The sequence below is a fragment of the Aegilops tauschii genome, chromosome 7, assembly GCF_002575655.3.
Source record: "Aegilops tauschii subsp. strangulata cultivar AL8/78 chromosome 7, Aet v6.0, whole genome shotgun sequence".
NCBI lineage: Eukaryota > Viridiplantae > Streptophyta > Magnoliopsida > Poales > Poaceae > Aegilops > Aegilops tauschii.
In genome coordinates, this window is record NC_053041.3 from 429815780 (window position 1) to 429830969 (window position 15190).

Below are 15190 nucleotides of genomic sequence, written 5' to 3' on the forward strand. Positions count from 1 at the left end.
TGGATCATTTATGGAGCCAAAATCATTTCTGTATATTAAAAAAAAAAGAGAAATCTCTAAACCTATCCTACCCAGCTACCCCGTCGGCCCAGTTCCTCTCCGCCGCTTGCACAGCGCGCAGTCGCAGCAGCAGGCCCAACAGGCCGAAGCCAGCACAGCCCAGCCGCGCGGACGCACGCGCCAGCGCTGACGCCAGCATCGCCCCACCTGCCAGCCTCTCTCCTCTCCCCGTTCGACTGACTCGCGGGACCCGCAGCTCATCCCCTACCTCCACTCGGTCTCCTGCTCCCGCACGTCAACGCCGCCACGGCAGGATCGGACCACGCGTGATTCGCGCAAACCCTGACACCCCTCTCCAATCCGCGGACACCGGTAGAATCCCGTCGATCTCCTCGTCCGATTTCCCCAACCTCCGCTCCAGGTCTCCCTAGAAATCGACTGCACGAAGCTCAGGAAGCTCCGCCGTCTCGTTCAACTCCAGTGACTCTGACGGACGACTTCGGCCAGTCCAGTAAGCCCGGCCCCTCTCCGTGCACTCCATAGTCTGCGAGGAAACCTCATGCACCTCCCTCCCCTTTGATTTTGCCCATGATCGCACCAAATCGAACTCCTCAACAAATCCGAAGCTCGCTGTCGCCACCTCCACTTCAGTTGTTCATTGTCGTTGTTCCAGGACGCCAAAGTTGACTTCGTGGGCACACCTGTACTCGTTGTGCTCCGCCTCATCCACGGGCATCTTCCCCCAACTCCTTTCACCAATGGGTGCGGTGCCCCGTTCGATCAGAGCCGAGCGCCGCCATCTTGCCCGACTTCGGCGACAACTCCGGTGAGCATTCACCGCCCCTCGAAACCCTATCATTGATAGAACCTCCACTGTTGATCGTGACTTAGTCTAATGTTCATGTTTAATTCCAGCCTGAACCAGTATTGTGCAATAGCATGCTGCCACATGGCACCACCTCAGCCCACAGCAGCTGCAGCAGCAAAAACGCTGCCGTGGCACAGTTTTTGGGGTAGATTTTGATCCAATTTCCGTTTTGCTATGATTTTTGATCCGTATATCCAAATTCATCGACTCTTTTTCCTGTGTACTCATAAAGACCAGGAGAATATGTTGGAACCAAAATTTCACACGTTTGAACTGTTCAAATTTGAATTCAACCATCTGGAGGTCATATCTTTCAAACTATTTGTCCAAGTTAATTGATTCCTTTTGCCTATGAACACTTGTACCAAATACTTGCTGATCATATCCTGTACACTCAATATTCAAATATTTCTGATCTGTTTTAAATTCAAATTCAATTGAAACTTTATATCACTATAACTTGTGTTGTAGACGTTTTCAATTGATTCTATTCCAAATAAATTCTTATGTCATATGTGATCTGTTAAACACCATGTGTGTTTCTTCGTATACTTTCGACCATGTTCCATACTATCTCAAATATAATATTATATATCAACAATTATCATCCATTGACTCTTTTGAGTTCATTCCTTCACCTGTCACCTTATACTACCGTTAGACCCTATATTATACTTTAAACCTATATTATATATTAAGCATATATATATTGATGTTGCCCAACCTTGCCATATTTGTTTTGTTGTTATTTGGTTCTTATATATGGCATGGTTATTGATTTGGGTTCTTTGATTGCGATAGATTACTCGGAGCGTGACGAGTAGAAATTATCAGGAATTGTGAGTGCGACGACCTTCATCAAACTTACAGGCAAGTTACACCTTGATCATACTTCAACCTATTATTTTTCTATGCATGTAGTTATATATATCACATTACTATATTATGCATGTGTAGGTTTGCTACTAAGTTTCAGCTTAGTATGGCCTTATTGTAGACCGTGGTAGTGTATTCTTGCTATGCTATGTAGACGGGGATTGGTTCCTGTATTCATCGAAATTATGTGAGGATTATATATATAACTATGGGTAGTAATTAAGAATTTAATTCACCTCTGGGCGGAAGTGGTATTGCTTGGTGTTGAGGGAACGCATCGTGGGGTCTTGCACCTTTTCTAAGGCTATGCGCCCATGAGAGTGCACCCTAAGTGGAATGCCGCTCAGGCTAAAAAAGATCAGACAGACTTAGTGACTAGCTTCCATGTGCGGCCACTGGCTATATGGGCTCTGGCTTAGTTGATGAGTTGTTGGAACCCTTGCCCAGACAATGTCGACAGATGTAGCATATGTAGGTGGGATGTGGCCGTCAGGTGGTTAAGGGAACCTCTTCTGAAAGACTTTGTCTCAATCTTCGGATTGGGTCCAGTGGGCAAAGCGTACTAAACTCTGCAGAGTATTAAAACTAATCATGATTAGCCGTGCCCCCGGTTATGGGTAAATTTGAGCCACTATGCCATTACAGTTGTTGGATGATCTTGACAGATGTGACACTTAATAAATTTGTTGGGAAACTTAATAATGGGTAGGTTGGAATTGGATTGCCCAATTCAACCATATGTATTTAATTGTAGCAAGACATAATTAAAATTTGACTATTATGTAGTTATCAGGGAAAAATTGGCTTTTCTGCAAAACAAACCACCACTATCCTCTTGTTATACCTTGCATGTAGATGTAGGCCTGTTATATCATTCCTTGTGTGACTTGCCAATACATTTAAAGTATTGACCCTTCGTGGCTGCAACGTTTCATGTTGCAGATTTTATACGACGAGTGAGTGATACGATGTAGGGTTACGATGTCTATACTCGACATTTGACTGTGGTGTTGATGGATTTCATGAAGATTTATTCGCTTTTCCGCTGTATTTTTGTTATGAGCTAGCCTTGAGCAACGCAGGTATGTAATGTGTAAATTCTGGATCTATGATGTAATTTTATGACATGTGGTTTATTTTGATATTACATCTTGTACTGTGTGTGCTAGTTATTGATCCAGGGACTAGCACAGTGAGCACAGAGACTCGAATCTTATCAGGTTCGGTCGTTACATACATTATTTGCCATTTGCCTCTCGTTTTCCTCTCCCCCACTTCACCTTTGCCATTTTATTCGCCCTTCTTCCGTTCGTCTTTTTCGTTTGCTTGTGTTGCCATGTGCCTTCTATGTGCTTGCGTCTTCGCTTGCTAAAAATCTATTGATATGGATCCTCATCCCCTCGCTAATCTTTTTAAGAGATCCAATTATGATGAACTAATTTCTAGTGATTTGAGAGCACTAGATTATCTTTATGAGGTTTTGCTTGAAATCCGTGAATCTGAAAATTGTGATGAAGAAATTTATGAAGAGATTCACGGTAGCTCATTGAATAAAAAGCATGATTGCAATGATTTTACTATAAATTCTCTTGATGTCAATTGTGCTAATAATATGCAAAACCCTAAGCTTGGGGATGCTAAATTTGCTATGTCTACTACTTGTTGCAGTGATCATGATTGGGGTGATTCTTCTTATGATCTTGAAAATTTATTTAAGCCCCATGGTGAATATGAGATTGATAATAGTGTTTGAAATAATATTGAAAGTGGGTTTGAAAGAGTGTCAACTTTAGATCCCACATATTTGGAGGATTTTCAATCTTATGAAATTTTTGATAAAAGTGGGTTTGAAGAGGTCATGACTTTAGTTAATGTTAATCCCACTGTTTTGGAAGAGTGTCAACTTCGCGTGCATGTGGATCGTGTTGAAAATATTTTATGTGATAGCTATTTTGTTGAATTTTCTTATGATCCCACATGTAATTATTATGAGAGAGGAAAATATGGTTGTAGAAATTTTCATGTTACTAAATTACCTCTTGTTATGTTGAGATTGCTATTGTTTCTTTCCTCTTCCTTGCATATGCTATTTTTTGCTTTCTATGATAATTTGTTTGCCTATAAGATGCCTATGCATAGGAAGTATGTTAGACTTAGATGTGTTTGTCACGTGTTTCATGATGCTCTCTTCGCGCTTCAATTCTTGTCTTTGATGTGAGCATCATTAAAATTATCAATGCCTAGCTAGGGGCGTTAAACGATAGCGCTTGTTGGGAGGCAACCCAATTTTATTTTTGTTTCTTCATTTTTGGTTCTGTTTGGTAATAAATAATTTATCTAGCCTCTGTTTAGATGTGTTTTTATGTTTTAATTAGTGTTTGTGCCAAGTAGAACCTTTGGGAAGACTTGGGTGAAGTTTTTATGATCTTGCTGTAAAAACAGAAACTTTAGCGCTTTTTTATTGGAGAGTGCTTTTAGGTTGATTCTTTTTGCAGATGATTAATAGACAAATTCCTCACGTCCACCAATTTATTTCAGAATTTTTGGAGTTCCAGAAGTATACGTTTGATCCAGATTACTATAGATTGTTCTGTTTTTGACAGATTCTGTTTTTTGTGTGTTGTTTGCTTATTTTGATGAATCTATGGCTAGTATCGGAGGGTATGAACCATAGAGAAGTTGGAATACAGTAGGTTTAACACCAATATAAATAAAGAATGAGTTCATTACAGTACCTTGAAGTGGTGATTTGTTTTCTTATACTAACGGAGCTCATGAGATTTTCTGTTGAGTTTTGTGTTGTGAAGTTTTCAAGTTTTGGGTAAAGATTTGATGGATTATGGAATAAGGAGTGGCAAGAGCCTAAGCTTGGGGATGCCCAAGGCACCCCAAGGTAAAATTCAAGGACAACCAAAAGGCTAAGCTTTGGGATGCCCCGGAAGGCATCCCCTCTTTCGTCTTCATCTATCGGTAACTTTACTTGAGGCTATATTTTTATTCACCACATGATATGTGTTTTGCTTGGAGCGTCTTGTATGATTTGAGTCTTTGGTTTTTAGTTTAACACAATCATCCTTGCTGTACACACCTTTTGGGAGAGACGCACATGAATCGGAATTTATTAGAATACTCTATATGCTTCACTTATATCTTTTGAGCTAGATAATTTTGCTCTAGTGCTTCACTTATATCTTTTTAGAGCACGGTGGTGGTTTTATTTTATAGAAATTATTGATCTCTCATGCTTCACTTATATTATTTTGAGAGTCTTTTAGAACAGCATGGTAGTTTGCTTTGGCTATAAAATTAGTCCTAATATGATGAACATCCAAGATGGGTATAATAAAAACTATCATATAAATGCATTGAATACTATGAGAAGTTTGATACTTGATGATTGTTTTGAGATATGAAGATGGTGATATTAGAGTCATGCTAGTTGAGTAGTTGTGAATTTGATAAATACTTGTTCTAAAGTTTGTGATTCCCGTAGCATGCACATATGGTGAACCGTTATGTGATGAAGTCGGAGCATGATTTATTTATTGATTGTCTTCCTTATGAGTGGCGGTCAGGGACGAGCGATGGTATTTTTCTACCAATCTATCCCCCTAGGAGCATGCGCGTAGTACTTCGTTTCGATAACTAATAGATTTTTGCAACAAGTATGTGAGTTCTTTATGACTAATGTTGAGTCCATGGATTATACGCACTCTCACCCTTCCACCATTGCTAGCCTCTCTAATACCGCGCACTTTTTGCCGGTATCATACACCCACCATATACCTTCCTCTAAACAGCCACCATACCTACCTATTATGGCATTTCCATAGCCATTCCGAGATATATTGCCATGCAACTTACCACCGTTCCGTTTGTTATGACACGTTTCATCATTGTCATATTGCTTTGCATGATCATGTAGTTGACATCGTATTTGCGGCAAAGCCACCCTTATAATTCTTTCATACATGTCACTCTCGATTCATTGCATATCCCGGTACACCGCCGGAGGCATTCATATAGTCATATTTTGTTCTAAGTATTGAGTTGTAATTTTTGAGTTGTAAGTAAATAAAAGTGTGATGATCATCATTATTAGAGCATTGTCCCATGTGAGGAAAGGATGATGGAGACTATGATTTCCCCATAAGTCAGGATGAAACTCCGGCCAAAAAAAAAAGAAATTTTTATTTCTGTGCCCCTGGTTCCTTAGCTCTACTCATTCATCCCCACTCTGTTAACTTTTGCTCACTTTTCCCCACTCCCTTGCCCGAAACCCTCATAACTGGTTATAACGGACGTTGCCATCGGGTCAATTGTTTTGACCGTTAGCTGACGAGTGGGGCCGCGTATATGTGGGCGCATGCAAGACCGCGGTCGTGGGGTAGCACGTGTCCATGGACATGCCCGAAACGTCCCATCATATAAAGAGGGCAACCACCTCCATCGCCCCTACCATTTTTCCCCAAATCCCCTCGCTGTCGCATCGTCTTCCTCTCCCCCACCGGCGTTGTCTCGCTCTCCCGCACTGCCTCCACCGCACCGTCTCGCTCTCCCCCACCGCATCCTCTTCCTCACCTTCATCGCCTCCATCTGTCAGATGGCCGACGCTCGTGGCGACGCCGACATAGCGGCCGGAGATGTGGTGGAGCTGCAAGGTCAGGGCGCGGTGACCGCGGATGTCGGCGGCGTCCACGGCGGTGCGGGGAAACTCGCAACCGCTGCGGATGTGGCGGGCTCCACCTCATCGCTGCAGAAGGTGACGGCGTCGAGCGGCGCAGTCCATCCCGATGCCCCCGTTGCGCCGCCTGCCGTGGAGGAGCAGGTATTTGCACTTGCTTAGCTTGTAGAGTTAGTTCGATTGTGATTCATACAGTAGTTCAGATGGTTAGAGTAGTTGGTTTGACGGATGGGTCGGGGTTTTTTGTATGGGTTGGGGGTGGGGGTTTTTGGACTAGGGTTTGTTGGATAAATTCGTTGCAAAAATGCTAGCTAAATGTTGTGAACTATGATTTTAGGTGCTGCAATGATTGGGGTTTTTAGATTTGTTTTTAGATTTGGATAAATTCGTTGCAAAAATGCTAGATGTTGTGAACAGATTGGGGTTTTAATGCTATGATGCTTATTAGATTTGTTTTTAGTGCTCACAGATTGGGGTTTTTAATGCTACTCAAGTTATTTGATTCAAGTTATATTAGCTCTGTTGTTCACAATATGTCCACAATGTGTAGCTATATTAGCTCTGTTGTTCAATGTGTGTGCATGACAATGGAAAATGCAAATAGGATCATAGTATATTAGCCCTATGATCAAGTGTGCATATCTAAATTTCAATATGTAGTTATATTAGCTCTATTGTTCAATGTGTGTGCATGACAATGGAAAATGCAAATAGGATCATAGTATATTAGCCCTCTGATCAATGTGTCATCTATGCATATCTAAATTTTCAATTGGCTTATGTATTTACTAGTGATGGATGTAATTGTATATTCAGGAGGATGATGGTAGGGGGAAGAGGAGGAAGATAGACTATACTTTCGACGACCCGTACGATCCAGCGTATGGTGACGACGAAGAGTATGAGGTAAGCCTACTTGAAATTTAGATTGTTCATTTAGTTCGTTTGACATGGTGTATTCCCATGAATCTATAATGTACTAATGTAATTCATTCGTGTGTGCAGTATGTCTCTGGGGAAGATGTGGATGTGGACCGCGGCAACTTCGCCTCCTTCAAAGAGAAGGAAGAGGAGAAGATCAGGATCAAGGGCGTGGATTACTACTACAAGAGCAAGACCAAAACTTGGCGTTGCCCCTACTGCACCACCAAGCCAAAGCCAAAGTCCGGCCGCTTCGTTCACCTTCTAGCTCATGCAGAAGATGTGGCCATCCACGGCGAGGACTACAAGATCATGGGGCAGCATGCTGCCCTAGCCAAAGTCCCGTCTCCCCTTCCCTGATGTTATGATGTGTTTTAAGTACTTTAGGTTGTTTGCTGAACTATGTGGGTGAACTATGTTTGTGAACAGGATGTGGGTTACCTTTTGGTGGTTCGATGAATTTTATATGCTTGTGGCTATCTATGTTGGGTATTTTTGTGTTTTTAAATTTATCTGCTATGATTTGTTTCAGTGTTTTGAAAGTTCAGGTGCTGCAATGATCACACATATGCTGCAAATATGCTGCAATCCATCATTTTATCAAGGGTTCCCTTTTATCAAATATTCCAATAACAGAGCAAAAAACAACATTTTAATGAAGATGTATTATAAATTATCTATGTTTGTGTAGGAGATCATGTGTGCAAAATGTGAGGTGATTTAGAGGAGGTCAAAGAAATTTGAATTTGAGAAATGTGCTCCAAATAAGCTCCCAGGCTAGGATAAACAACCCATTTGTAATCAAGTTTTTTTGGGCCTACTCTAAATGGGCCAAATGTTTTTTATTAACACCTATTGAATTAATCTTCATATTTTTTGAAATCTTGTAGGTGATAGCTCATATGTGTGAAGGTTTTCTCATGAAAATGACCATAGGACAAGTTTATGATTTTTGGTTGGTAACATATCACATAAGACAACATTAATATAAAAACTATAGGCCATGTTTTGAAATATGAAAATGGAAAACTAACTACAGATCCTTCTTATTCACTTTAAAATAAAGGTTTCGTGATTTTTAAAAAAAAACAGAAGGTAACACCACCTCCTCTCCTTGAACTCTATGAAATCATGTAGGTGATAGCTCATATGTGTGAAGGTTTTCTCATGAAAATGACCATAGACCAAGTTTAGTATTTTTGGTTGGTAACATGTCACATAAGACAACATTGTGCGCAGGTTTTATATTTTTTTGATTTTTTTAAATTAATGGTGCTCATTTGACCTCGATCGTGCCAGCTAGGTTTTTTTCATGAAAATGACCATAGACCAAGTTTAGTATTTTTCCTCGTTAGTGTGTCTTATAAAACGACGAACGGCGAAGGTTTCATATTTTTCGATTTTTTAAAATTAGTTATGCTCAGTCAAAGCCTTCGAAACCCCGTTGACCAGCTCAAAACCCCTCAAAACCCCGCGGGGTTTCGCCTAACCCTAGCTCCCAACGTTAGCCGTCCGATCATACCCTCGCGCCAAGCGACATCCCTCAGATCTGGCCTTCTAGAAGGAACTAGGTGGGCTGGCTGTGTGCAGGCTCCGTGCCGTTGGATCACAAGGACGGCTCCGCATCGTTGGATCATGGGGTGATCCGCGAGAGGTGATCCTATTCGTTGGGCTCGGCTGCTCGCCCACCACTGACTCCGTGAAAAAAAACATTATTGGGCCTAAAAGGAAACCAAACTCTGGTTGGGCCATCGAATTGCGTCGTTTTTTTTGCATCGTTTGCCTTTTTTGTGAATGTGCTGGCTCTGTATTTTTGCGTCGTTTTTTACATCGTTTGCTCTGTTTTTTGTGAAGATGTTGGCTCTGTATTTTTCCATCATTTGAAATCAATTGACATTGCGTAGCAAATGACCAATTTTTAAGGGCCAAATTTATTTTTATCATGCAAAATGGCCACAAACTATTCAAAAATTGTCTCTTTTTGTTCATATAATATATATGACCACGGATTCCCACGCGTGCAATTAGCTTCTTTTTCTTCTTCTTTTTCAAACCATCATTTCCCACGCGTGTACACTCCCGATGTTGCAGTGGGTTTGAAAACGGGTTACTTCACATTTGACCCCGTTATTGCCACGGCCAAATAACACGTAGCACTACAGCTATTTAAGCCACCCTATGCCTCTGCCATCCCTCATCCATCTGCCCTTCTTTCTCTTCGACCCCTTCTCCGTCTTCTGCACATCCCTCAGCCATGCAGTACACCGGACCAACCTACCGCTTCCCACCCACCGTGCCGGAGAGGCTCTACCCTACCAGCGTGTACGTTGATCGCACACTGCGTGTGTGGGCGATATCAAGGCTGAGGACCGCAAGGAACTTCACTGAGTTCTTCATCGCGTCCGGCTACCACCACCTCCCGAGGGGATCTCCAACGATGTTCCGCGTCGAGGAGGTCATCCAAAACCGGGTGGTGGTTGCTCTCCTTGCCCACTTCACCAACACATTCGACGCCTTCTACCTCCTCGGCCGGGTGTTTTGGTGCGGCTCCGAGTTCATCGCTTTCACCACCCACAACAGGTTCACGGAGTACAACAACATCTTCCCCACCGCGATGCGCATGCACACTCTTCCGTACCCCATCGACAACGCCCCGGAGGAGCAATGAAAAGGGCGCCCGGAGGAGGAGCGAGGTGGAGAAGGCGGCGGCTAGGGTTCTAAACCCTCTATCTTTTTTTAGTGTATTTTATGTTAAGTTGTAATTGAACTATGTTGGAGTTGCTTTGGGCTTGTTGGCCCTTTTCTTAAACTCTATTATTAAGTTTTCTATCTATTCTATTATTAAGTTCTTCCTAGTTTGAGCTATGTGATCGTGCTATGGGCTTGTTGGCCCTATCTACATATTGGGACTACATATTTGTTGATTATTTTCTTAGAGAGCTCGGCTTCCTAGTAGGGTTCCCTTGTTAGTAACCACCTAGTGCATGCAAGCAAGCTTTGTTAGTAGGGATGAATGAGTACAACTAAGCAAGGGAGTGGCTCTTTTTTTTACACAATCCACAAATATGTAGCCACCTAGCTAGAAGAGAGGAACCAGCGGTAGTGACCGTCGCTGCATCCGTGGCGGCTGGCGTGCAAGAAAGCTGCTCGGTCAGTGCATCGTGGCGGACGCATCGGCGCATGCAGGCTCGGTGGGCGCATGCAGGGATCGTGGCATCGGCGCATGCATGCTCGATCGATGCATGCATGAAGGGTTTGCTCGGTGCATGCATAACAGGCTTCTGTCCTGGCGGCGCGCGCAGACGTTTAATGCAAGGGACGGCCCAACGAAACCTTGGCCCAACGGTCCAACAGCGACACCACCCAACGCGGCCCCACTTGTCAGCTCAAACGGACGACACAATCCAGCATGGCCTCACTAGTCAAAGTTAACGGTCAAGCCTTTGACCCGACGGCAACGTCCGTTGTGCCCAGTTATGAGGGTTTCTGGCAAGGGAGTGGGGAAAATTGAGCAAAAGTTAAGAGCGCGGGGATGAATGAGTAGAGCTAAGGAACCAGGGGCACATATATAAAAATCCTTAAAAAAGAGAAAAGGCCCAAATAAAAAGTGAGAGAAAAAGAGAGAAGGGACAATGTTACTATCCTTTTACCACACTTGTGCTTCAAAGTAGCACCCTGATCTTCATAATAGTGAGTCTCCTATGTTGTCACTTTCATATACTAGTGGAAATTTTACATTATAGAACTTGGCTTGTATATTCCAATGATGGGCTTCCTCAAAATGCCCTAGGTCTTCGTGAGCAAGCGAGTTGGATGCACACCCACTTAGTTTCTTTTGTTGAGTTTTCATACACTTATAGCTCTAGTGCATCCGTTGCATGGCAATCCCTACTCACTCACATTGATATCTATTGACGGGCATCTCCATAGCCCGTTGATACGCCTAGTTGATGTGAGACTATCTTCTCCTTTTTGTCTTCTCCACAACCACCCTTCTATTCCACATATAGTGCTATGTCCATGGCTCACGCTCATGTATTGCGTGAAGATTGAAAAAGTTTGAGAACATCAAAAGTATGAAACAATTGCTTGGCTTGTCATCGGGTTGTGCATGATTAAATACTTTGTGTGATGAAGGTAGAGCATAGCCAGACTATATGATTTTGTAGGGATAACTTTCTTTGGCCATGTTATTTTGAGAAGACATGATTGCTTTGTTAGTATGCTTGAAGTATTATTATTTCCATGTCAATATTAAACTTTTGTATCGAATCTTTCGGATCTGAACATTCATGCCACAATAAAAAAAATTACATTGAGAATTATGTTAGGTAGCATTCCACATCAAAAATTATGTTTTTATCATTTACCTACTCGAGGACGAGCAGGAATTAAGCTTGGGGATGCTTGATACGTCTCCAACGTATCTATAATTTTTGATTGTTCCATGCTATTATATTATCTGTTTCGGATGTTTAATGGGCTTTACTAAGCACTTTTATATTATTTTTGGGACTAACCTATTAACCGAAGGCCCAGTGCAAATTATTATTTTTGCCTATTTCAGTGTTTCGCAGAAAAGGAATATCAAACGGAATCCAAACGGAATGAAACCTTCGGGAGAGTTATTTTTGGAACAATCGTGATCCAGGGGACTTGGAGTGGACGTCAAGAAAGAAGCGAGGAGGCCACGAGGCAGGGAGGCGCGCCCCCCACCCTCGTGGGCCCCTCGCAGCTCCACCGACCTACTTCTTCCTCCTATATATACTCATATACCCTGAAAACATCCAGGAGCACCACGAAACCCTATTTCCAGCGCCGCAACCTTCTGTACCCGTGAGATCCCATCTTGGGGCCTTTTTCGGCGCTCCGCCGGAGGGGGAATCGATCACGGAGGGCTTCTACATCAACACCATAGCCTCTTCGATGATGTGTGAGTAGTTTACCACAGACCTTCGGTTCCATAGTTATTAGTTAGATGGCTTCTTCTCTCTCTTTGGATCTCAATACAAAGTTCTCCTCGATCTTCTTGGAGATCTATTTGATGTAATTCTTTTTGCGGTGTGTTTGTCGAGATCCGATGAATTGTGGGTTTATGATCAAGATTATCTATGAACAATATTTGAATCTCCTCTGAATCCTTTTATGTATGATTTGTTATCTTTGCAAGTCTCTTCGAATTATCAGTTTGGTTTGGCCTACTAGATTGATCTTTCTTGCAATGGGAGAAGTGCTTAGCTTTGGGTTCAATCTTGCGGTGTCCTTTTCCAGTGACAGCAGGGGCAACAAGGCACGTATTGTATTGTTGCCATCGAGGATAAAAAGATGGGGTTTATATCATATTGCTTGAGTTTATCCCTCTACATCATGTCATCTTGCCTAATGCATTACTCTGTTCTTATGAACTTAATACTCTAGATGCATGCTGGATAGCGGTCGATATGTGGAGTAATAGTAGTAGATGCAGAATCGTTTCGGTCTACTTGTCACGGACGTGATGCCTATATACATGATCATGCCTAGATATTCTCATAATTATGCACTTTTTTATCAATTGCTCGATAGTAATTTGTTCACCCACCGTAATACTTATGCTATCTTGAGAGAAGCCACTAGTGAAACCTATGGCCCCCGAGTCTATTTTCCATCATATAAGTTTCAATCTATTTTACTTTGCAATCTTTACTTTCAATCTATATCATAAAAAAATACCAAAAATATTTATCTTATTATCTCTATCAGATCTCAGTTTTGCAAGTGGCCGTGAAGGGATTGACAACCCTTTTATCGTGTTGGTTGTAAGGTTCTTATTTGTTTGTGTAGGTACGAGGCGAGTTGCGTGTAGTCTCCTACTGGATTGATACCTTGGTTCTCAAAAACTGAGGGAAATACTTACGCTACTTTGCTGCATCACCCTTTCCTCTTCAAAGGAAAACCAACGCAGTGCTCAAAAGGTAGCAACCGCCAGCAATCCGGAGCCTGAAGGGAACACTGATCCGTACTACCGGAGGTGGAGCCACCAGAATGTCGGCGAACCAAAGCTGGAAGGGACGTAACAACCAATTCGCCGGGAATGAAACAGTGTCCATAGAGGACGCCTGTTGTCATTGCGCGTGTGCTCTGCACACGCGAGACACCAAGGACAGAAGGTGCTCCTTTGCCGATTCATGGCGTGGGGCGCAAAGCGTGGATCAACACCAATAGAAAAATACATGGAGCACACGATGATCTACCTAGGTTTGGGCCGCATGTTGCGTAATGCGCTACTTCTGCTTTTTTTGGTTTTGATTATGGTGGTGGACAGAGAGCTACAAGCCTTTCCCGGGAAGGGGAAATGATGCCTTGAACTCTTAAGTGTCCAACCGGTCCCTTTTCATATCTACTAAGTGTCCAACCGGTCCCTCTTTCAGTAGCCCGATCCTGCGTTTATAGTTCAAGGGGTACCACAACAGCTATGGCAGTCTATACCTCCCTCTCACGAAGTAGGTAAAAACATTGAATGCATGGCTAGGTTTCACTGTATTCTTAGCTTCCGGGAAGAACACCCATCTTTTCACTGCCACTTTAACTATTTACCTGGTGTTAGCGTGACTCGTACTAACATGGGTGTCCGCCGCCTCGTGAGTGAAGTGGTGAATTAACCCCCGCACTACTTAACTCCACTTGCACGCCTGTACACTTGCCGCGTCTCGCACAAGATCTGTGTGTACAGACTGGCACGCTACATTGCTTGTTGTTCTTGCTTGCCGGATTCGGGCCAGATGGAGCGGGCGTTGCCGGATGTAGCAGTTGTTCCCGGGTCTGTCCTAGGCTTCAATCGTAGCCGGGTCGCTTGGGCAACTTCCCATGGCGCACCTTGTTGCTGATGTAGTGAGATATGACAGATCTTGACAAAGATCTGCATACTACCACGGTCTTGAATCCACAATGAGATGTGGATTTCTTCTGGATGTTGTAGCCAGTAAGAGTCTTCACGAAGATCTGCATACTACCATTGATCCAGGGTGGTGGTCTGGTTGCCGGAGAGCTTCGCTTGTTGTTCCTCCTGACAGGGAGGCTACTGTGGCCCGTCCGCAGTTGGGTGCATGAATCCAATGGTCATGGTACCGACACCGACAGACTAAGGACACTGGAGAAAGCAGGTCCATGGACGTCAGGATCGATGCGATGTCGATAAAAATCCATCGCGAAGATTCACCAGCCCTATGAGGATCGTCGTGACCCCCCCCCCCCCCCCCCCACACACACACACAGACAGACGGACATAGGGGTCGTCACCGTAGCTCGAAGGAGGCCCCGTCGGGGATGGAGGGTGGCCTGCATGTAGGTTGGACCGAACCCCGGCCACCTCCCCCAAGGGCATTGCCCGCCCCAGCGAACAACAACAAGAAGGGGGCAGCGCCAGTGCAGGGCCATAGGCAGGCCAGGGCGTGGACACACGCGGGCGCGCCCGCGCCGCCGAGTAAGATGGTCGGATGTCGTGCAACAGCTGGAGGAGGGATAGCCCATGGCACACCGGATCCGGTGTGGGGCTGGCAGGAAGGAGGGCCCACAACGCGTAGGGACGAGTGGGGGTGGGCGAGTCCGCCCCGCCGTTGCCAACCTCACGTGTAGCGCGGCCACATCGGCTGGCCCATCGGCGGCAGACATACGGAGAGGTAGTGCCGGAAAGGAGGGGGGCTGGTGCGGGGCGGGGGGGGGGGGAGGGGGACGAAATCACGTATGGGGTGGTGCACTTGATTAAAGTTACCGCATCTGTGAACATATTAACTTTAACCTTCAAATACGGAGGAGTAATCTACACCCACATTCATCTTTTTTCTTAGGACCGTACACAAGTT

The 15190-nt window shown here is 43.9% G+C and overlaps 1 protein-coding gene across 3 annotated transcripts; it reads left to right on the forward strand.

Annotated features, from left to right (window-relative positions):
* Nucleotides 1-266: 266 nt before the first annotated feature.
* On the forward strand, nucleotides 267-7816 carry LOC120969369 (uncharacterized). Of its 3 annotated transcripts, XM_073504085.1 has the most exons (9): nucleotides 298-511; nucleotides 674-826; nucleotides 916-1013; nucleotides 1670-1738; nucleotides 2687-2826; nucleotides 2914-4714; nucleotides 6348-6572; nucleotides 7245-7334; nucleotides 7434-7816. In XM_073504085.1, the coding sequence occupies exons 7-9, from the start codon at nucleotides 6348-6350 to the stop codon at nucleotides 7707-7709; spliced, it is 591 nt and encodes a 196-aa protein (XP_073360186.1). In that variant the 5' UTR covers nucleotides 298-511; nucleotides 674-826; nucleotides 916-1013; nucleotides 1670-1738; nucleotides 2687-2826; nucleotides 2914-4714; the 3' UTR covers nucleotides 7710-7816. The 3 variants fall into 3 exon arrangements, with proteins under 3 accessions (XP_073360185.1, XP_073360186.1, XP_073360187.1); XM_073504084.1 differs by lacking the exon at nucleotides 916-1013 and having other exon boundaries at nucleotides 267-511; XM_073504086.1 differs by lacking the exons at nucleotides 674-826; nucleotides 916-1013 and having other exon boundaries at nucleotides 305-511.
* Nucleotides 7817-15190: the final 7374 nt, after the last annotated feature.

Bases quoted from the DNA above. Each gene is read 5' to 3' on its own strand.
- LOC120969369 (XM_073504084.1), top strand. From the start codon at position 6,348: ATGGCCGACGCTCGTGGCGACGCCGACATAGCGGCCGGAGATGTGGTG. The intron at 6,573-7,244 runs GTATTTGCACTT...TTGTATATTCAG, and splicing joins CGCCTGCCGTGGAGGAGCAG to GAGGATGATGGTAGGGGGAA. The intron at 7,335-7,433 runs GTAAGCCTACTT...TCGTGTGTGCAG, and splicing joins GTGACGACGAAGAGTATGAG to TATGTCTCTGGGGAAGATGT.